This window comes from Clytia hemisphaerica, unplaced genomic scaffold (genome assembly GCF_902728285.1).
Source record: "Clytia hemisphaerica strain Z4C2 unplaced genomic scaffold, Clytia hemisphaerica genome assembly, whole genome shotgun sequence".
NCBI lineage: Eukaryota > Metazoa > Cnidaria > Hydrozoa > Leptothecata > Clytiidae > Clytia > Clytia hemisphaerica.
In genome coordinates this window covers 1,631,487-1,655,275 of record NW_027103247.1, presented here as the reverse complement: position 1 = coordinate 1,655,275, position 23,789 = coordinate 1,631,487, and the positions used below count along the sequence as shown (strand labels likewise).

The window sequence follows — 23,789 nt, the reverse complement described above, 5'->3', positions numbered from 1 at the left end:
ATCAAGCTTTATACATTACCTTCCATTTAAAGCCAAAATAAAGTCTTTATCACCATTTCCCTACTCAGCCTCACGTTTTAAAGACACCTCGGTAGAGTACCGAAAATGTTTGCTTTTAAGATTTTGAAATACATAGTCGAATGAATACACGTTTTTTTTTATATAAGGAACCTTAACTTTGCTCTGAGCCTGGAGTTCCTTATTTTTACAGAAAATTTCAGCCTCAAAGTTCCTTTTGAGTTCCTTATTTACATAGCTAGTTCAAGTGAAAACTCTTACTTTTACTGTTCCTTAGAACTTGTTTTCTTATTCTTAGCCTGAGCAGTTCCTTAACAATTCCTTATTTTTTGGACTACTTTCAGCCTCGAGTTCCTTATAAACGTGTTCCTTATAAAAAAAAAACGTGTATTCATAATATTCATAAGAAATGGTTTGAGAATTTGCCGTATTTTTTGTCTAAACACTAATGTTACGTGGTAGTGTTAAAATTTCAAAGCCACCTTCCTTTATGGTTATTCGCATATTTTGGATTGTGAGTCGTCTGTGACAACGTTTGGGACGCTAGTTATGATATATTTTATGGCTTATGAATTAATTCGAAACTAATTTCACTAGGTCACGTGACCTTTTATATGACTAAATAAGTAGCCTCGCTAGCAAATCAAGTCAAAAAGTATGTTGACGTTTATTTTAAAGAAATAATTAAAAAAGCAATTATAAGAGCAATAAGCATGGTTGGATGGTTGGTGCACATAGGTGGGCTTCCAAGAGGCCAGTATTCCGTTATATGACCTTTTTCATCTCTGCTATTCGAATCGAAAGAAAAATTACCGTTTATTCTCTGCTATTTGAGACGTCTTCCGGTATTGATCTTTACACAGTAATCTACCGGTATCTTTTCAGACAGACCGGTACAGTAATTCGGTACCGTTGTTCCAAAAAAGGCGAAAAGAGGGGCTTAAAAACAGCCACTGATAACTCATAAAGATGACATACATTATAATTGATGCTTTCATCAATGACTTCATAAAGAAAATGTTTTCACTTTGTTATTTCAAATTTTTTTTATTTTCATGAGACATATTGTACAAACTAACCTCTTTATCTTTTGAACCGAAATTATTAACCGCCGTCCAATCTTCCCGTTTTTTTCCCATTGATAAGGAGTCTCTAAGAAAAACAGATTTGAACTCCTAACATTATTAGGACTGTTTAAACACGCAGCACACGGCATATTGCTCGAATTCTCAGGTGCAGCAATCGCTAAGAGTCAATTGCACGTGTAGATAATCCCTTGTTCAACAGAAGCGATTACCCTGTGTGACACCCCTGTGTCACAGACCCGCTGGGACCCCCTACTGGCCTCTACCCGCTGGTTTCGATAGGAATTTTTATCCCCACTGTTAGAAAAGGTTCCTCTGGGGCTGTTGAGATAGGTACCTATTCAGTTCAGTTCTACAACCTGAGGTTCACATCAATCCCATATTTAAAGGGAAGTGCAGGTGCACGAAGCAATCAGCTATGTTTCTAATAGTAATAGGAGGTAAACATCTTTGAATCACACTAGTTTAACCCTCTCTCTGGAAGCGTGTATGGACCTCATTTGCCACGAAAATTGTTCCTTATGATAAAAGCCTGGTTATACATAGTGCGTGATTCAGGGCCCAGAGTCATTGCAGGCGGAGGACCCTGGTCTCCCCACGTTTATAAAAATAAAAGGAAATTTTTAATCCCTAATGGACTTCCAAGAACCTCTGTTATTGGCAAAATCATTCCAAATCATGGTCGTATTGAAGCAAATAAAAGAGGGTCAAAATTAAAAAGTTTTCTCTTCGGCGCCAACCATAGTCTACAGTCACTTATGTTTTTTATCATTCCATTTTTGGGACCAAAACAGGGGCATCAATTATTGGAGCCATCAAACAACATCGGTTATTTCTAGTCAGGTACTTAGCAAAATCTCACTAGTCATAGCTCTACAACCTCTGGCCAATTAGCTTACACAAAAAAGTTTCCAGCGATTCGTTTCGATATTGCCAGTATTGTCAGATTTAATTGACTTTTTGCCAGAACCTGTTTTTGAGAATTTTTTGACCGAGATTAAGGAATTTCAAGAAAAAATTACCGGCATTTCGTACCCCCATTTTCTTAACTACTGCTGCGAGAGCAAAGGTATTTTCTTTAGAGTAAACTGCAAACTGAGTCGTCCATAATTTGTATCAGAATCAGGGCTGAAATTTGAACCTATTTTTTTCGCTTTACTTTTTTAAAAAGAGCTCTGGCCATGTCCATATAGTACATCCCTATCTCACAGACCCGGTGGGAGGTGGCAACGATGGGACCAACACCAACAATACATTGAACAAAGCGGGATGCTGAGGTGCCTTTAAAACGTGACACTGGAAAGGGAAATGATAGTAGAGACTTCATTTTTGCCTTAAATGGAAGCTAGTATATAAGGCTTGATAGGAATCATAATCTCCAGAATAGGAACACTCTCCTTCAGTACAATTTTTAGTCCGAAACACCAAAATTAAGATTTTTGCGACTCTACCGAGGTGTCTTTAAAACGTGAGGCTGAGAAGGAAAATAATCCTAGAGACTTCGTTTTTGCTTTAAATAGAAGGTAATATATAATGCTTGATAGGAATCATAATTTTCAGAATAGGAATGCTCTCCTTCCGTATGATTTTTAGTCCAAAATACCAAAATTAAGATATTCGGCACTCTACCGAGGTGTCTTTAAAACGTGAGGCTGAGAAGGGAAATGGTGATAGAGACTTCATTTTTGGTTTAAATGGAAGACAATATATAATGCTTGATAGGAATCTTAAAATCCAGGATAGGAATGCTCTCCTTCAGCATAATTTTTAGTCCAAAACACTAAAATTAAGATTTTCGGTACTCTACCGAGGTGACTTTAAAACGTGAGGCTGAGAAGGGAAATGGTGATAAAGACTTCATTTTTCCTTTAAATGGAAGCTAGTATATAAGGCTTGATAGGAATCATAATTTCCAGAATAGGAATACTCTCCTTCAGTACAACTTTTAGTCCGAAACGCCCTAACTACGATTTTTGGTACTCTACCAAGGTGTCTTTATAACGTGAGGCTGAGAAGGAAAATAGTGATAGAGACTTAATTTTTGCTTGAAATGGAAGGTAATAGATAATGCTTGATAGGAATCATAATTTCTAGTATAGGAATATTCTCCTTCAGTATGATTTTTAGTCCAAAACACCAAAATTAAGATATTCGGCACTCTACCGAGGTGTCTTTAAAACGTGAGGCTGGGAAGGGAAATGGTGATAGAGACTTCATTTTAGCTTGAAATGGAAGTTAATAGATAAGGCTTGACAGGAATTATAATTTCCAGAATAGGAATACACTCCTTCAGTATGAAAATTGAATCGAAAGTTGAATGTGGTGCTGGAATTTCCGAATGTGGTGCTGGAGCGAAAACGAAAGTCCGAAAGTGGTGCTGGAGCGAAAACGAAAGTCCCGAATGTGGTGCTGCGAATGTGGTGTTGAATGTGGTGCCACGAATGTAGTGCTGGCTTGCTTTTGGTGTAAAAATGTGGTGCGATCGATCGAGATTGGAGATGACAGGGTGAAAACGAAAGTACTTGGATGTTTTGATTTTTTTGTTTACATCACGTGACTGAAAGCAAATGCAATGAAAGTTATTTTGAAAGTTGCCAGCAGCTGTGCAGTTTTGGGCTTATGATGTAAATTTTATGCCATAAAATGAAACTTATGATTATTTTGAATGATAATAGGCATCGACACAATTTATGAGTCAACTTAATTATAGTTTCTTAGAAATATATTTTGGCAATAAGGAGAAAATTGACTGCCATGCTTTCCTACAGCAACTTAATCATACCTCAAAACCACAACCGCGAAATATCCAAGATGGCGGATTTGTTCACAGAAATTTTGGGTAAGAAAGTCTGCCAAATCTTTACAGGTGCCCATACAATTTCGGCTTTAACCTTACCCTATAGCAAATTATACAATGTGTAAATATTAGAAGATTGCAAACGTCAAACCAAATATTTTAATTGATTTTCTGTGGGCTTTTTTTAAGTCCTTGATTCTAGACGTTCCATGACCATGGCACTTCCGGTGTTCTGCCGGAGCAAGATTTATCCGCGATATAGAGTCCCCTGCCCAGTTGGCGTCCAAAATTTTTTGATTCAAATTTTTCACTTCTCAAGTGAGTTACGGCATGTCTAAGGTAAAAGTGAACCAGTTCCACTCCCTTTCAAAATGTCAAACATAGCCACCACGTTATGTATGGAATTCCGTTATGTATAAACTAGTACTTTATTAGGTAGTCTGAATTGCAGACCTCTACAAAACCCCAGGTAGTATAAGTTGTCTTCTTGCCTTCTTTACCTGTCTTTAAAAATATAAATAAAAGTAATCACGGAAAAGGATGCAAAAAAAAAAGACGTTAAGTGTGAGAACAGAGTAATCAAACTTGTTAGAAAAAGTACCATTAGAAGTCATAAAAAATCAACCTGAAAAAATGCAATCGAAATTCCAGAGAACTTCATAATTCCCCAAACAACATTACATTACTATGTCAAACTCCCATCACATAAATTTTACAATTCCAGACGATGTCAATCGAACGGAATCGAACGAAAATTCCAATCGAATCAATCGAACGCAATCGAACGCAATCGAATAATTGCGATTCGATTGCCGAACGCAATCGAATATCAATCGAACGTAAAATTCTGGGTAAAATTCGATTGATTCGATTGATATTCGATTACGTTCGATTGATATTCGATTACGTTCGACTGCGTTCGACGGGTGGTCGATTAAATTAGATTCCAATTTACCTCAATTCCTTTCAATTTCGAGCGCCTCTTATTAAGCAGTCAGGACCTCATTTCACTTTATCGATATTACGCAAACGGCAGTTTGCGCTAAATTATTTTGGTTTCACTTTCGATTTCAAGCAAAGGTCTTAGCAACAAGCCCCGCGTACATAGTAACGGGGCTGGGTAGAAAAATCTAAACATAGAATTCAAAAAAAATACCGATCATCGTATAGAGCACTAAAAAATACCCCCTTTCTATGTTTAGTTTGTTCTACCTTGGATTATAACTGAAAAAATCTTCAAATAACCTTTGCCCGCTATCAGCCCGCACGGTAATCTTTGCCCGCTCCAATTCTTAGATAATGAATAAGAGAGGTGCGCTTAGCTAAGCCGTGCTCGCGGGCGATAAATTTATGTTTACTTTTCTTGTATATTTTAGTGGTATTTATCCAATGAAAAGGATGTTAACATAATATGCACGACACTGACAAAATATGCACGGCATTGATTATGACATCATTAAATATGTCAATATCGATTCAACGCCCGTTAAAGAAAATAATTTGTAAATAGTTCTTTTTATCGTAAAATTTAGAAATACGAGCAAAAAAGAGTCAAATTTAATATTTGTTTCCTATCTAGATTATATTAGCGTTAGAATACGGTAAATTTTCACGAAAAATATTTCGCGATGACGGTACGCCCAATCGCGCCCACGGGAAAGTTCCAATTTTTTATTATCGGGAAATCGGGGAAACCGGTTCACCACGTGGATAAAAAACGTACGGAATGAAACCTGATAGCAGGTTTTCAACCAGATTTATTCAGATAAAGCTATAAGAGGTTCATTACTTGTGGATTTTAAAACCTACATAAGCAAAACGAAAGTTGTTGTGAAGGAAAGAGTAAACGCAAGACAGAAGGTTTGGTTGTGTTGATCAGGTATGTTTTTATTCTATCCGAACTAATGTTAGAAAAGACCAAAGAGGTCCTGACTGTTAAGTAGGTTAAGTATCGATACGATAGATAAATCAACGCAAGGAACGGGCTTTGACACACAACCTGCAGTAAACATGTGGGCCTGGCATGGCATGATCTGCATTTTCTAGAATCCAGGCTAAAATGATTCATATCATCTCGTTTAACTCTTCAAATGTTGAACGAGAATCAGCGTTAATCAACAGAATCAATTAGTCGAACCAGTCGAATGCATAAGCCAACCGAACGTAGTTGAATCAATCGAATCAATCGAACCAATCGAATCCAGGCACTAATCGAACGCAATCGAATCAATCGAGAAAATCGCGGTAATATTCGATTGGCATTCGATTGCGTTCGGCAATCGAATTTCAATCATTCGATTGCGTTCGATTGCGTTCAATTGATTCGGCGTTCGATTCGTTCGATTGACATCGTCTGGACAATTACGTCAGAGTAGACTACGCTCGCCACCGAAGAGATTATTTGGAAAGGGTAATTATATTTTATTGTTCGCTTCTTTTTTTAAAGATTCGCCGGGTTGGAAAAGTATGAATTTCTTTGTACATATTTTACCTATCCCAAATATTTAGGAGGCTGAGTTTTAAACGAATCGTCAAGTTGAAACAAACGATAAATGTATCAAGGTCTGTTTTATTTACCCCCTGGCGACTTAACAAAAGAGACTTAACTCGATGTTACAATCCAATTATTGAAAGTTTGTGTCGGCCTTTTTATAATGAGCAAGACATACCGGGTGCGTCAGAAAAAACTTTGGACGTTTGGTGAGCCACTGGGACCGAGCAAAGTCTTTTTGAAACTCAAAACCACTTTTATTAGAAAGAGGATAGGTAGTCTAACTTAAATTTTGAGGTATAGCTTTTTAAGTTGGGTAAAGTATTGTAAATTACAGACCCTATATATTATAACTCCCAACCCTACCGGTGCCCCTAAAAGGGCTGATACGCAGCCCTATGTTTAGTCACAGGGTACGAGTGCCCCTAAGAGGGCCTTCGGCCCTATATTATGACTCTCGAGTCCAACCCTGACCCTAACTGATAATAATCGAATCCTGACCCCCGGAAAATTACCACGGACTAGAAAGAACGAAAAAATTCTAAGTCTTTTATCTATATCATAACAAAAATAACAAAAACATTGTCAGATTGTCAAAACTCTGACTAATGTTTCTAAATTTCAGAATTTTGACACAAAAGTATGGAATAATTTTAGAGAGTATGCAATTCAAATTATGATATTTTTATGACAAGAACTCTCAACTTTGGCATACAGCTATTTTTTTCAAGTCATGAAAAAAGTTATTGGAGTGACAAAAGCCATTCAAAAGTATACATGCAGTTGAAATTCTGCCCTTCAGCATTAAAAATTTTTTATATAATAAATACCTTATTACACAAATATTACTACTCATTTTATAACACAAATTGAAAAATTTTATGTTAATAAAAACTCCCTTAATAAAAACCAGCCACTGTTTCCTTGAAAAAGCAGAAAAATTTGTTTTGATTTCGGATCGTGCAAATTTCAAGGCCGTTAAATACTTGCCTAGTAATATTTGTGTAATTAATAAGGTATATACCAAATAAATGCCCCCCACTTATCCTTTAGGAAAAATTATCAATAAACGCACCTTTGAATTAACGCCTCCCCTAGGAGGGGTGCCAAATATTGAAAAGGCAAGCTAAGGTTCCAATTTTTGTTACTAAAGTGGACCTTTTAAAAAAATTTATCCTTTATGCCTAAAATCAGGAAAATGTACTAATGTATTATGTGATAGTTCTGGATAATTCAATAGGAACTACATACTGTAGAACAATTTGAAGATATTATTTTTTATGATATGAAAAGGAGGAGCGCCTCTAATTTGTCCCGAGAATGTTTTAATTTTTATGATACTTTACTGTTAGAGATGTCATCATGCATAAAGTGTAAAAATTTTTAGATGTAAAAATTATTTTATTTTCAAGCTAGATAAAAGTTGGGAATTTACAGAAACTTCCATGTTAAAAAGCTTTATTATTTCAGGAGCTATAAACATTAGTTTATCCACCAAACAAAAAAGGCCCCGACTAGTTTAAATAGTCTTTTGGGAGAACGCGAACATCTTTTGAATGACTAATTTCTCCAACATGAATAATTTTTTTAATGATAACGTCATTTATAATTGATTTGTCTTTTACAACACCAGCTGTTATCTAGGAACAAGATAATTCATCCTGTTTGTCCTGGCTGAGAGAAAGTAATTCAATAGACCAATACATTCTCCTAAACAACTATAGGGTTATTCTGGCTTAGCAACAGTATAAACAGTATGAACCTTTCATGTCAAAAAAGTCCCGAAAACACTGAAAACACTTTTAACTGAAACACCTTTTCTGAACCTTTCATGGTTTTCTGGGTGTTTTTGGCAAAAACATTTTACCAGAAACACCTTACCTCTTGAGGTGGTGTGTTTCCAGCATTTCCTGTGTTCCTGGTATTTCCATAAATCAACTCTCAATTTTCTCCACTAAACTCAGGCAAAAATGCCATTTCCCAGAAACACCACCATTTTGTGAACCATTCAGTCTTTTTCCTGGTGTTCCTGGTGTTTTTCAAGACGATTTTGAAGCTCTTGCAGTGTCCTGACTGAACCAATCAGATAAAAATCGGGTTAAAAATCGGGCTAGGAAATCGGAAAAAAAAGAGGAAACTGGAGGAAATGGGACTTTTCGATACCGTTTCAGCCAGTCGGGACTTGCAGTCGCCTTCGACAGGACATTTGGTGTTTATGGTGTTTTTAAAAATTGAACCTTTCATGCTGGAAAGTGTTTTCTGCAAACCAGGTAAGCAAGGTGTTTTTAAAAACATGAATGGTTCAGGCTAACAGAAAAGAGTCAGAGCTTGACCCTTTAGCTTGTCCAGTTTGCAGAATGTGGCACGTTTGCTCGAGATCTCGAGTGCACAACTTGGAAAAAGTTGAGTGCAGGTGTGAAATTTGAGTTTTAAAGTTTTCAGGTGCAAGTTCAGGTTTTTTAACCTCAAGTGCAGAGTTCTCAGCTATTTCTTCCTCAAGTGCAGCTAGTTTTAGCAATTTTTTGCCTTTTTGGGCAAATTTCTGAGGTATAGGTGCACCTTGTCTGGACCTTGTTATTTCCGAATTTTTTCTTGAGTACAGCCTTGCCATACTCTGCAAACTGGTGTTTTGTATAGATTACTAGCCGTCCCGGGGTCGTCCAATACCACTCTTTACCATGATAATTAAGCTTGCTTTACTCGCTGTCATTAAATTAAATGTATTTCTTACTTATAAGAAATATATAATTGATTTCTTAAATTTAAATTTCTTGTATTTTCCAAGGAAATTGAACTACAATATTTTCTTGTATATTGAACAGAAGATTGATTAAAATATTTTCCTGTATTTTCCAAGGAAAATTACCGTAAATAGTTTGCTGTATTTTCCAAGGAAAATTAGATAAAACACCTTTCTTTTATTTATTTAGTAATGGAAACAACCTAAAGCAAATTCTTATGTATTTTTTTAAAGAAAAATCGACCAATACAATTTCTTGTATTTTCAAAGGAAAAAAATACATAACATAATCTTAATAACTTTCAAAGAATTTTTTTGTTTCTTTCACCACTTTTGTAAGAAAGGTAAGAAAAGGAGTTATTTTGAAAGCAAAGCTGCCACTTTACCATCTGTTGGAAAGGAAAGAAGATCTTGCATTGCTAAAATCTACCATAAGCAAAAGTAAAACTATTCTCATGCTTGGAGTATATTAGCCATTGTGTGTAGACAGATAATAAGTTTTCAATTTCAAAACGCTCTTATTAAAAATGTTCAAAAAAAGATGAAAGAAAGGCAAAAGATTGACTGATTGAAGATCAATGCAGAAAAGGGGCGAAAAAGATTTGCTGGGTGCTTAAAAATTGCTAGCAAAAATGCTTGATGCGAGAATGGGAGAGTTCGGATTTAACAGGATTTAAGCCTATTATAATATAGAGTATAGATTGAATTTCTCAATTTTTCAAAATATCAATTAAAGGACAATGTAAATGACAAAATATTTTTCTTTATTTAGAACCAAACATGGAACCTTCCCGTAATGAAACATTTTCTGTGAAATGGAGCGGAGTGGGGAAATTGCTTGCAACCTCGCAACCTTCTGAAAGTAATAAAGGTATAAGATATGTTTCTACTATATTGTATTGAAAGCTTTTCAGTGTTAAAAGCTCAATTTCTGCTTTTATTAACTTCATTTTAAGTAATTTTTAGATGAATTCATGAATTTGTTTGATTTTTTATCGGGAATGAAATCTTTGTCCAACAATACTTCTTTTTCCGTCTTATTAACAATATATTTAAACTCTTTTGATATCTTTATTAAGCTCTATTCTTCTTGCAAATTTTTATTTCAGGTGGCATCCAGTATCTTCAAGAGTTGAACTTGAAAAATGACTGGCACTCTCCTGTCATGAGAAAACTTTTGAATGAAGCACACAGTATGTATTTCAGAATTTTAGAATTATGCATTTTGATTAAAAGATTTCTTAATCTCAATCTTCAATGAAGTTAATTTTTTAAGTAGATAAATTAAGTACTGATAAATTAATTCCAAAGTAATTATGATACAACATCATCCTACTTTTTTTAGGTATATTCATCAACTTACAGGAGACTTCTGAAAATGAAAAGCCCTCTCTCGAAACGTAAGATATTACATTGTTAACAAGTTGTTATTAGTTTACAAGTAGACATTTTCACCTTTATCATCAATTTCATTTAGTGAGCTTTTTTATCTGAAGTTAAAATTTAATTTTTGTTTCATCCATTATTTTAGCCTACAAAAAACAAGTCTGCAATATCGTGCTGTCATTCAATCCTGTGTTCTAAAGATCAAGGAAAAAATTAGTAAGTATTTTCTTTACAATGGATAGAGAAATAACTTATGTAAGAGAAATTGTTTTCTAGTTAACAATGAAAAAATAATCCTCACTGACCAAATTCTTACATACAGTCTTTTTCCTGCTTATTTTAGAGGATGAAAGAAATAGGGCGAACATCGAAAAATTACAAACAGAGGTACTGTGTATATTAATATATCAGCTTTATTATGTAGTATAGCAAAGTAACAAAGGTTGATTCCACAGGACACAAAGCTCCATTATTGGAGTTTTACTTTTGATTGTGAATATTCAATTGGTTTGATAATCATTTGACTGCGTTCAGCTGTTTCTTTCGTTTCTTTTTCAGCTTGATTACTTCAGCATAATGGAAATGGTTTGGCACTTATGTGAAGTTTTATGGGTCGAGACTCAAAGTGGTAATACCCCTTAAATTCGATCACAAGCAATTTTTCATTGACGTTGGCAGAGTTTTTATAAATTCATAAAATAAATAGGGTATTTTGCCATCAAACCATCGAAAATTGATTTTATTACAGTTTTTTTATAGAAGACTCATTATCAATTTTAGAGTATTTCTTCACTCTCTAAAAACTGAGGAATTGATTTATCTACAGATATCTTTTTTCTTTTCCCTGGACCTAGGTGGTTACTGTTTACACCAGTTGCTGACGTGGGTGAAATGGCATTTCAACGACCCTGACCAACTGGGACAAGATGTCATGTCATCTGATGACCCTTATTCACATCCTAATTATTGGACAACTGTAAGTTTTGACAATAGATCTTAATTTCAAAGTTTTCAATGGTTTCAGTATTTGGGTTAGCCTGGATATCCGAGCTGTAAATTATTTTGTTATTTCGATGTTTCTGCTATTTAAACCTTGGTCTACCTAGATATTTGTAAACCTGGTGTTGGCAGTTTTTTAGCTTCGTGCAATATTTGATTGGACAAAATGCACATTTGCTGCCTTCTGATATTGGAATGTAAATCACTAGGGTAGGAAGACCATGGCATGGACCAGGGGTTTAGGTACCCCCTAAGAAAATAGGTACCCCCTGAATTTTAGGTACCCCCAAACAACAGACGTTAGTGGGTACCCCCTGTGATTGGTACCCCCTGTGACTTGAGTATATGTCAAGAAATGAAAAAATTGTATATTTTTATAATTAAAAAGAATAATGATAGTTAGATAAAAGCAAGATATAAAATATAGTTCCCCAGACCCCAGACCTTACTGTATAAAAGTTAGGTACCCCTAGAGATCATAGGTACCCCCTGAAATTAAAAAAAATCCAGCCCCCAGCCTTTTTCAGGAAAATTTTGGTTGTAGCCCCCCCTCCCTGCGGGCTGGGGGGGGGGTTCATGCCATGAAGACCAGGCTGTAAACCAGAAACATCAAAATGTAATAAAAAAAGCTCACAGCCTGGATATCCAGACTAGATTTGGGATTCTTTTTTTTTTTTTTTTGCAATAAACATTTGGCGTGTGTTTGCATACGACAAACATAAAGAGGATACCAACCATTGAGTTTAAAGACCGAAGGGCTAGAGTAGAATCTCCAACCTTTCCCAGGCAAGAAAAAGTGAGGCCACTTAGTATTTCCCATCCAGAATACGCCTAGAACGCGCCGCAATAATGACGACGAATTGTATCTAGCGGCTTCTTTGTTTTTGAGGACTGCATTTTTTTAAATCTAGCGGTAGATTTTACATTCAATCCGGCGTTTGTTGTGTAAAAACCACGCGCGGGCGTTCTGGATGGGAAATAAGTGTCTTCATTTCCCATCCAGCAGTCTCGAGTCGGGCTTGGAAGTCAATGATACTAACACATAATTTAATCATCACTTTGCTTTAAATGCTTTGTGACTCGCTCCATTGAAGCGAATTTGTCAGACATTCTACTGTTTTATTTAACGGTGCTCGATGGAAGAATAACTCATTTAGTTTATATTTGAAGAGTTCGTGACTTTAAACGAGCAGATTTAATATATTCTCATTATAAAAACTAAAGATAAATAACGTTAAATTGTTAAATATATCCATTGATAAAATATATTGAAAGGACACAATAGTCAATATAAATAATTATCGTGTCATGTTTACCTGGCAAAAGTTAATCAGACATCCTGTGTGGGAAAACTGAGGCCTCCAATTAATCATCGATGCTCTGATGTTAATTTCAAAACTTCATGAATTCAATCAGGTATTAAGCCTTGTTGCTTATATTTATTTTGAAAGATGGACATTTGATTTTGTAAACACTTCGAATCTTCTGATTCCTGACAATATAGACGAGGGAATTGAAACCTCCATTGGAAAGATAGAAGTAAAATATTTCCGCGTCGAAGCCTTTTCTCTTAGTGTTCAAGAGATACACCACTCTGGCTGTATGAACCATCAATGGTAAATGACAGAATGTAAAAAAGAGTGATAATGATCAAAGTTTTGACAGCTTCTTTTCTTCGTTCATTTTTTCCACATCTGTTGCTGTTGATGATTGCTTGTAGTGCATGAGGAACCATGAATCGAACGACATAATTGGGCGTAAGATAAACAATTGATGACCAGGACTGATAGAATGATCAGCGTTAAGGAACTTAAAGAAATCAGCCAAACTTGAGACAAAGATTTGAAATCTCCTCTCCGAAAGAAGAAATATGACGTCAAGGAATAAGCACCTGCTGATATTGACTGTAAGAAAATGACGGTGCAGATTTTCCATCTGTCTATCTTAACGAAGGGCCATTTTAAGGCGACGAAACGCAAAATGTAGATATCAGCAAATAAACAGATCACAATGTAAAATAAGAAATTATCGAAGGACGAGAAGGCGAGAAACACAAAGCAAAGGTAGTCCGGCTTCGTTAATCGCAGCACAACAACAAGACATGATCCATCGCCGCATGACAACATGTCAAAGATTGATAACAAAATGAACAACTTTTTAATGTTGGTGAAAGGAAGACTCGTTTTGTGGAAGCCATTAATCAACATCAGGTTGGAGGTAAACACAAACGTTGTGATTGTGAAGATACTTTTTTCGGAGACGGTTGGCCCACTGGCTGTGGGCCAGAAAAGTTGTTGTTGCAGGTTTCAGCAAAGACTTAGTACGCCATAAAACTGTTCTTTTCCCTTTATTTTTTGTCAGTTGCTGTGTAATTATTGTCTTTTGATTCGTTGATAGTGTAAGAACTCTTATGTTTGAAATGTTATATTCAATTTCCGCTGGTATTATTAACCTCCTATCAAAACCTTTTTTCTGTTGTTGATTCCTCAAAGAAATAGCTTGCAGTGAAATGTTGACTTTTTTCCATTTTTTTGAAAGTTTTGAAGTTCATGAAATAGAGGCTCATGGATAGATCTTAACATTTAGTTTAAACATCTCACTCCAATATTACACACAGTCCATCCCTGAAATAATGACCTTTTCCCTCTTTTTGAAGACAGGGTCGTTGTCGTGGTTGTGGTGGTCGTTGTCGTAGTAGGACTGGCCGTTGTCGTAGTGGTTGTTGTAGTAGGGGTGGTCGTTGTAGTAGAGATGGTCGTTGTAGAAGGTGGGATGGTTGTTGTCGTAGTAGGGGTGGCCGTTGTAGTTGATGGGGAGGTCGTTGTCGTAGTTGAAGCTGTCCTTGACATTTTTTGTCTGATTTACCAGGGTTTTGTTTTCGGATTTTTTTCTATCACCTGATATAATTTACTAATGAAACCAATATTATCGTGAATAAGCAGTTCGTTAAAAAACTTTTGTTTAGGACGTGGGATAAATCTGATAAAAGTCAGAATAAACAACGTATATTTTTTAGACGTTTCGGTATTTCTATTGCCATGATCATTACCAAATGATAAACAATTCTAATAACTAAAATTAAGATTTTTCAAGAGTTTAAGATCAACAAAAAACGGAACAAGAAACGGATTACAGTAGACACCGGTTTTCCGAAGATCCAAGGGTTTACTTCGAATAGAGGTTTTTTTTTTTTTTTAATTACGTAACTTCCACCATTATGGAAGCAAATGTCCAATTTACGTAAGAGATCGCCTCTACAGATTCGAACGTTTGCTTCCATAATGGCGGAAATTACGTAACTTAACTGAACTAACGAAACATAAGAATACTTTATAACTGACGAGTCTGAATAATCATAAACCTCTTTTACTTAAGCTTTTTAAGGGTTGTTTTTTTAACAAAGAAATGGAGACATTTTGTTTAAACTTTAAGTTCACCATTTCTCAGGATCAAAGGAGGAGATTGTCTCAATGTCTTTTTATCAGTTCTTTTTCTTTTGATGATCTCCGGATTTAAAACCTTTTGAACAACCGAGAAGAATTTAGTCCAAAAAGTGGAATTTCAACTGAATTTCGAATAACCGATTTGCTCTTTGCCAGAGTCAAGCAGATCTAAGGAAAAAGCCTTAGCTTGACGTTGAATGACCAAATTTTTTATATGTGGGCGCTAAAATTACCGGAAGTTACTCCACTAAGGGTGCAAATTTCCAAATTGATATAAATTTAACGTATATCTTCAATCTCATATTTGAAAAATATGTCTTTCATTAAATTCTACTGCACTATAAGAGTCGTTTTAAAAGTGCCGATTTTTAAGCCGCATACACCTTTGGTTTACAAACCGACTAAACAGACGACATGAAATCATGTTCGTGGCGTGAGGTAAATGGTAGGCTTTAAGGTACTAGTAAAGTATAAATTTTGGCTCATAACAAAATCTTCATGAGTCTTTCTTTTCACATATTAATTTTCTTCAGCTAAGAACTGACTTGGCTTTTAGATAGTTTAAAATTGCGAATTTTTTTGTTGAGTAGTTTCGTGGCTATTAAAAATTTCAATTTTTCCGGTTTTTCCAGTTTGTTTGAAAAAAAAAACGAGTCAAGCTTGTTTTGTAAATTAACTTCGCCGTTCGACAAAGCTGTAATATAAAACATGCTTTCAAAGTTGACACGTTTCCTTGTGTTCACCCGATAGGCCACCAGCACATCATAAACTGTCAGTGGTGAATAACAAAGGATATAAATTACGTTGACAATGATCACAGTTTAGACAGCTTCTCTTTTTCGTCCATTTGATTCCCCTCCTTGAGATATCTTCTGGTCATTGGTTGCACTCATTTCGCCAACGACAGGTAGACAGTAAAGCTCTATAGAAGAGTTCTACGTTTTTCTTCGTTTATCGATTTATTCAAATCTACAGTACATAGGATAGAATGTTGATCATTAGAACACCTGATAGTCACACATGTCATCATGATGATATCTGTTAAACTTCTGTAAGCAATTAAGGATAGATCGTTGTCTCTCTAGAGAAGATAAGTTGCAAGACCCGTGACAAGTGAAATGACAAACCATCGCGTATTTTTCCAATGACTCTACGTGGGACTCGTTTTTTTTTTTAAAGTGACCCTTGAATGGGATTGAAATTGCAAAATTTTCTCCAAATTTTCCAAATTTCCAAATTCCCCCAAAAAGGTACCCTACAAGGGACTGATTTTTCTATTTTGGTGTTTTTGCGACCCTATCTGGGACTCATGGATGTGAAAAAATGTACCTGACTTGTGGCGCATCCCCGTACCCCTTTTTGCCCAAGTACCCCCTTCCCCGAAGGCTAAGATTGTGATGAAAATAATACAAGGCTAGTTTGGACCAATGACACCAACAACGGTCATTCAAGACCCACCGCATGACAACATGTCAAAGATTGATAACAAAATGAACAACTTTGTAATGTTGGTGAAAGGACGACTCGTTTTGTGGAAGCCATCAACATCTTACATGCCATGAAAGTTCTCTTCCAAGAAACTCTGTTTTGTCAGGTGTTGACCAATTCATTTTTTGTTAATGGATTTGAGATTGACATGGCACTCCAACTTTTCCCTTTGAAAAGGGGACCATATCAAAAGTTCTGAGGTAGGCTCTTCTCGGTGTGCGATATGTCCAGCCAGTGCAAGGCGACGTCTTCGCACTATAGTCGAGATTGGTGGAAATTTCTCATACATCAAGTTTGAAATAAGGACAAGCGCTTCTCTTGATTACTTCGTTCGGTCATTGCGTTGAGGTTTGGATTCGGAAAAACACATTCTACGGGGCTGGTTGATGCCATAATAAGTGAGAAATTGCGTATTAAGAGTTGATTTGGTCTTAACAAATTATAAACCTTTTACTGAGCCTCCTCTCCGTATAAAATATATAAAACATTCCCTTTTTGAAATGAACTGGACGCGAGAGATTCTCTTTTCCATAATTATGTTGAAATTCTAAAAGTAAACAAAATGTGCCGATATTCGGAATATTACTTTAAATGATTTTTCTTAGATGCAAGTTTTTTTAGAGACCAATGATTCTTTCAATCCTAGGTATAAAATGAAAACTTGATTTCAAAACTCCTATCACTAGAGGCAAATAATCGGAGTCGGATAGTGCCCTCCTTTGATGTTACAGACATTTAAAAAATAAGTGCTTCTAAATACAAAGGCCATAGAACAATACAAAAACAAGAAATTAGTCCAAAAACAAGAAGCAGGGAACTAAATATTAAATATATTCAGCGTAATACATTTCTTCACTTTTAGATCTATGGTTTGGTTTTTCAAGGTCGTCTGGTGGAAGTTTCAGACCTTTTGAAACATCATCCGTACAGAGATTCCATTGATGTAAGTAAAATTCAGTGTTAATCTGTTTCATAAATGTCATATCACGCTCACGTCTCATTGTCCCTTTCTACACCATTTCATCTACTGAACAAGAAAAAGGTTGTTTATTGACGCAGTATGTGCAGCCCCATGAGTTTCTGATTCGCACTAACGGCAAAAATTAGGTAAACGAGCATTTTAGGCCTTTTCAGGCAAAATAATTGCAAATCTTAATTTATTTATTTATCATTTTGAAATATTGTACAGGTCTGAAATTTCCTGAATTTTGCCTTTAGTTTGAATCAGGAGCCCCTTGGAGAATGCTGGATTTTGGCCTCAGACCTAATAGATAAATTTTCAGAAAAAATTAACACACCTGAATATTCCGACTTTCCATTTTGACAACCTACCGTTATAGTATTTTTGATATGTATTATTAATTTTGGATTAATTCTCTTGTTTCTTTAATTCAGGTATTTGCCAACCTGGAAGGCCTTTTGAATAGCATGCCAGTTTTTAAGGTAAATCAAAACACAAAGCTATTACATTTTAAAGAAATCTAATGTCTTGAAATAAGTCATTTATTATTTAACCATATCTCGTTTGTTTCCAGGTCTTAGATGGGCAATCAGTGAATGAATTTTTATCGAAGTGGACGAAATGGCAAAATGAATGTTCATCGCAACTTAAGAATGGATATTTCTCTCAATACCCTGAAATTGAAAAGATGATGGAGGTACCCTTTGTTAATTCATTAGAAAACAAATCACATTGGAACAAGATCTTATTACCATCTTTCGAAAGCCTATATCACATTATTGTAAAAACATTAAAAATTTCTTCTTTTTCCTGCAGATCATTTGTGGAAATGATAAAGAAGTCTTGCAAAACAGGTGATTTCCTACGCTTAAATTCATTTTTGGTCTCCGTGATTTCTGAAATTTTCTATTTTCAAAAAGTCAGATTTAGATTTGGAAATCTTTGATAGTAAAAAAGTCAATTTATCTTGAAGAACGTACAACCTACATAATACCATACACGAAAATGACAGTTTACAAGTGAATGAATATAGAAATTTTGAAATTTGAGAAAGATACAAAAATTCAAGAAAATAGTTATAGCGAACATTGCCTTTAAAAGTCCAATATTTTTTTTAGTCACGTCTGTCAATCATGGCAACAACTTATGGTGGCCAAAATCCTCTACACTGACCCAACTGTCAAAACGTTCAATTTGAAACAATATGCCGTGGTAAGTGTGTTTTAAGAAAGTGATTTGGTTGGCATTTTGTATTTCCCTAAACTAATGTTTCAAACTGTTTCATTTTCATTTATCAAAAAGAAGTCTCTGAATTTTTTTTCTTAGGAAAGTATGGAACAATTCAATGGTATTGGCAAAGTTACCAAACTTGATGAGATCATTTTGTCAATCCTTTCTTACGATATACATAAAGTGATCGAGAAGTGCAGTGAAGCTCTCCCTACATGGTGGTTTTCAGCTCACCTCACTGACCTTCTATTTCATGCTGGCCTCCTCAAAAGTTTCCATCTTGAGTGAGTAATGGTGTAGAAAAAAATCTTACGAGAGTTTTTGTTGAAATTTTGTCACATGATAAAGAGGTGAGCTCGTATCATATATGACGTGCACTGACTGTATCTTAATCTGTTAAGAGCACCAATATCCACGAACACTTACTACCTGCTGAGTCCCATATAAATTAACCGAAAAGTAGCATTTATTTGACCAATACTAGTTTGACCACCTCAGAGCGTTCCCTTTTATTTCTATGATATGATATTAGTCAAGTCTTTTTTTCTCCATGGTCTTCGAATTCAGCCGTTATTTTTGAAAGAATATTCTAATGTTTTGTTTCAGCTACGGAGATGAACTCAGAGAATTCCTACTGCTGGAATTTGCAGCAAGTTTGATGTCACATTCAAGTCTTTGGGTGGTTGGTGCTGACTACCTGATGTCCAACTGTCCAACAAGTGGAAGGTCAGGCCTTTGTATGGTCAAAATAAGTCTCTTTCAAAATTTCTTACATTTATTTGTCAACAAATAAAAGAATACGTTACTGTCAGTTTCAACTGAACTTAAAGTCTCGTCCGCAATGATAACACTGGCGTTGTTCTTCTTATTTATAGACATCACCTGGAACGGTACATTGAGAAAATCCCTATCGACTGTGAAAAGAAAGCTCTCAAAATTATTCGACTCTGTGAAAAGTATGGATTTGCCGAACAAAGTAAGCTTGACACAACACAACTTTTGTTTTGTTCGTTTGATGATGACGAGACTTTGGAAATTGAGCTATCTAATTCATCATCTTTTTTTAGGTCGTAGTATATGTAAAGTATTGGGCATGAAAGCTCTACGAAGGAATCGGCTTGGTGTGGCTTTGTCTTGGTGTTTGAGAGCCAAGGTAACACATTTTTATGTGTTCAAAGTTTTACTCTAAATACATTTTCTTTTCTTTTTGTGTGTTTAGAGTTGCCAGTCCAGCGTTATAGCTATAAGTTTGTCCTGTTGACTTGACTACATTGTGGCACTCAAACGTTGACATTTTGTGTTTTCTTCTTCCTGTTCAGGATGAAGAGTTTGCAGCGTATCTCACTGAAAAGTAAGTCTCATTGTATTATGCTTTGCTTCTGCTTTTTATCAATTCAAATGACCAAGGTAAAGTATGTTACAGTATTGTCGTATATTAATTGCATATCGATCTCCTAATAATTCTGGAGTCCAGCAGATGTTTTAAATTTTCGGCCTAAGAATAGATTTTTTTTGGAATTTTTGGATATTTGCTTCATTTGTTTTTTTCTGATTTTTTGCAAAGATAAAAAAAAAAGGGCAAGGCTGAAGCCGTTTTTTCCGGAAAATCTTTTTTTGACCGTAAAAATCTCAAAAAAAATTCCCTTTTGTCATTTTTAGGGAAAATGAGCATTTCTCGCGATTGATTTGATATTTTTTTCTGATTTTTTCCACAATGATGTAAAATGGTATTCTTTAAAATCTGATAGAGCCCGATTTTTGATAAAAACATTCTTTGCCAAATTTGGGCCAAAAAGTGCCTAAAAATGGGGTTTTTTGACTTTGTGTGAAATTCCTGCTTTGGCTTTTCTTGATTTTTTACACAGTGATGCGAAATTGTAATCCTTAAAATGTAAGACTTCAAGATTCTTTAAAAGAAAAAGTTTTAGCCAAATTTTGGATTTGTGGAAGTTGCTTCATTAGATTTATCTTCAAAGAGCTAGAGTTATCATCTTTACATGAAAGAAAGGATTGTTTTGTTTGTACCCAAAATTTAGTATGGCTCCTCACCTCTAAAACATCGGAACAACAAGTTTCATCATGTTTTCAAGCTTACGTATCTCTATGCTCTGCTGTTATCTTTTCTTTTTTCTTCGAACATTTTCATCTTTATTCAGCATGTTTCCGACTATCTTTCTCAGGAAGGTCCATTCAGCATGTTGTTTGTTGCACCTTAGAATTGGCAGCTTTTGACCAAAAAGAGAAAATACCTAAAAGCTTTCGTGCTCGCTTCACTCGCGCAATTTTTTACAAAGATGTTTACTTTTAAAAACTGGCGCCAAAATCTAAATTTTCTTAAAATTGTCTCCGCAGTTTGCCCGAATTTTGGTCGACCCACCACACTACTGTTGAAATCCATTTGCTAAGAGTCTCAAAGAGGACAATGTTTCGTGTAGTGCTCTCAAACATAATATTTGCAGCTGAATGTAAAAAGATTCTTGTTTTTCCTTTAGATTTTTGAACCATTATATTGACACCGGGAAATTCACGCAATGCGATTTGATAGATAACCTTGGATCTTCCATGCTACTCAACAATAAATTAACTTTCTTAGGTAAGCTACACCGCTCCCACCTTTTGCCGATAGGGGGTTTACCCCGGTAAATTTTAAAAGGGTCGGAAAGGAAAATATAATTTTTTTTTGTAAAGAAACGTGAAGAATTTGAGAAATGCTGTGAAATTTGGTCAAAGTTTCTGACTGTGTTACGAGCATGGCCTCCTGACTAAAAAAGTTAAACTAAGAAAAATTGATAAAAGGTCACAACAAAATGGGTGTTCAAGTTGTTTTCACTTTCCTGGGTGAGGACCCTTCGCGGGGAAAAAATGCACAAGTTGTTAATTTTTTCCCTCTTACAGGCAAATATTACGAATTTCACAAGCTGTATTCATCAGAAGAGTTCAACGAAGCTGCTTCACTTCTGGTGTCCCTACTGACGTCTAATCTAGCTCCAAAAAGGTTTGTTTTCCGAGACCTCTCATCGCAATTGATCACAATCTTACCGGTTCAATTATTCTGGTGGGGTCACCAAGCAGTTTGTTGGCAATATGAACTGTTAATGAATAATAATGAGAAGGTTTCTAATGTTGCTAAGTAATGCCTGCTAATGTTTTTCTCTCCTCTAAAAGGTTTTATAGCTTTTTCCATCACAATTGATCACAACTCTCTGATCAAAACATGAATTGTTGTTGGTTTGAAGAATAAACAGTTCTTTTTTGATATTTTGTTTTCGCAGGTTTTGGATGATATTATTGACTGATGCATTACCGCTGCTTGAAAGCAAAGAGGTAAATCATCTCTCTTCTCGGTTTCGTTTTGCTCCGAAACGAAATGAAGCTATTCTATTGGTTACACATGGTATGAACCCCCCCCCCAGAGATTAGGGGGGACCTAATTTTTTTTTTACCATGTTCTGGCTGGGGGCTGGCATATTCTGGCTGGGGGCTGGCAAAATTTAATCTTTTAGGGGGTACCTATATTGCTGGGGGGACCTACAACTGCATGTGAAAGATCTGGGGGCTGGCTTTGTTTAAAATTGGGAGTAATCTTTTTCTGCTTTCAATCCACAGATTCATTGTTTTAGTCCAACTTTTATATCAAGAAAGTTTTTAAAGTCTTCGTTTCGTGTAAAATAGCATCTTTGTTTCATCTTTATTTAATATGTTGATCCTTCTTACCTTAGGTCATTCTACTGGGGGCTGAGAGGTTTTATGTCAGGGGGTACCTAATTTTTAGGGGGGGGCTAAATTTTCTGGGGGGACCTAGAACCCCTCTGCATACCATGTTACATTCAAGTGTTACGTCACTTCTAACCATTAAAATGGCTTCATTCCGTTTCGGAGCGAAACTGAACCGTCACGTGCGAACATTGTCCAAATTATTAATTATTGCAAATATCCAATCAGGTACTATTTTTTTCCTGGATTCAAGCAAAAACAGTGTAATAGAATGATGACACTTTCTTGACCGTGGTGGTCTAAAATCTAAAACAAATATTCAATTCTGTTTTTTTTTCAGATGATAATATCAAGCGAACAAACGTTCGAATTGTTACAATGTTTAAAAGAATTGCAATTATGTCACGAGCCACTGTTAGCTGACACCAAACACATGGCAAATAAGGTTTGTTATTTGAAATAGCGTAACTGTCGGCAAGACTCTTTCTTAAAGGAACTAAATTTGTCAGATGATGACGGACTAACAAATTTGCAGCAATTTCATGAATCGGTTTTTACCTATGAGGGATTTGTTATATCTTCATTCAAAAATTTTTCGCTAAATAATTGTTCATTGATCATTCATTGACTTCTTAGTTTAATATATGAATACACGTCTTTTTTTTTAAGAAACTAGTTTTACCAAGCAGCCTCAATGTTTCTTAAAAAATCGGCCTTTTGAGCCTTAAATGTTTCTTACATGTTTCTAAACTTTTTGACATAATTAGCCTTGATTGGACGGTTCTTATAAAAAACCGAATTAAAAAATGTTATTTTCTCAGCCTCAGCATGTTTCTTAGGTGTTTCTTAGTTTTTAGGCATTCCGAGCCTCATGTTTCTTAAAAGTGTGTTTCTTAAAAAAAAGAAAGACGTGTACTCAATTCTCAGGTAATCTAATAAAATCAAAAGGCAAAACAAAATTATCAGGTCATAAAAATTGGCATAAATTTGCATATGTTTCCAAGATGGTAGGACAATATATGCAAACAATAATTAATTACATCATTTAAAAAAATTCAATTTGTAGGTGATCGAAGAAGAAGAAAACGACCGTATCCAGCTTTTGAATTTGGCGTTGACCAAAAATCTGAGTAGAGCTTTACTTGTCGTATGAGTTGGTATACCCTGGGTTGATATTAGAACTTATTATTCGGATTGAAGAACACGGTGTTAAACTGATATAATGCAGTAAACTAACTCTCTGACACGAGTATACGGACATTTGTATAAACGTTCGAATGAGCGAGTTAAACTTGTTGCAATTTTTAAAACAATGTCGAACGAACATTTTGGGACTGGCTGTGCAAACTCGCAGCAAAAGTCATATTTTTTGGATAAAGAAATATTTTTGTGAATAATGTTAATTGATGTCCAAAAAATGCACTGTCGTCTGCGAAA

The 23,789-nt window shown here is 35.4% G+C and overlaps 1 protein-coding gene across 2 annotated transcripts; it reads left to right on the top strand.

Annotated features, from left to right (window-relative positions):
* Positions 1-3,836: 3,836 nt before the first annotated feature.
* On the top strand, positions 3,837-23,789 carry LOC136823414 (nuclear pore complex protein Nup85-like). 2 transcript variants are annotated; one of them, XM_067079629.1, is made up of 23 exons: positions 3,837-3,942; positions 9,904-10,002; positions 10,241-10,324; positions 10,477-10,531; positions 10,663-10,733; positions 10,861-10,904; positions 11,076-11,145; positions 11,372-11,493; positions 17,310-17,390; positions 17,843-17,890; positions 17,983-18,105; positions 18,225-18,262; positions 18,527-18,620; positions 18,735-18,922; positions 19,245-19,364; positions 19,514-19,614; positions 19,706-19,791; positions 19,958-19,989; positions 21,131-21,231; positions 21,534-21,633; positions 21,911-21,962; positions 22,693-22,797; positions 23,419-23,789. In XM_067079629.1, exons 1-23 carry the CDS (start codon positions 3,858-3,860, stop codon positions 23,503-23,505), a joined length of 1,986 nt encoding a protein of 661 aa, XP_066935730.1. In that variant the 5' UTR covers positions 3,837-3,857; the 3' UTR covers positions 23,506-23,789. The 2 variants fall into 2 exon arrangements, with proteins under 2 accessions (XP_066935730.1, XP_066935797.1); XM_067079696.1 differs by lacking the exon at positions 3,837-3,942 and adding an exon at positions 9,409-9,475.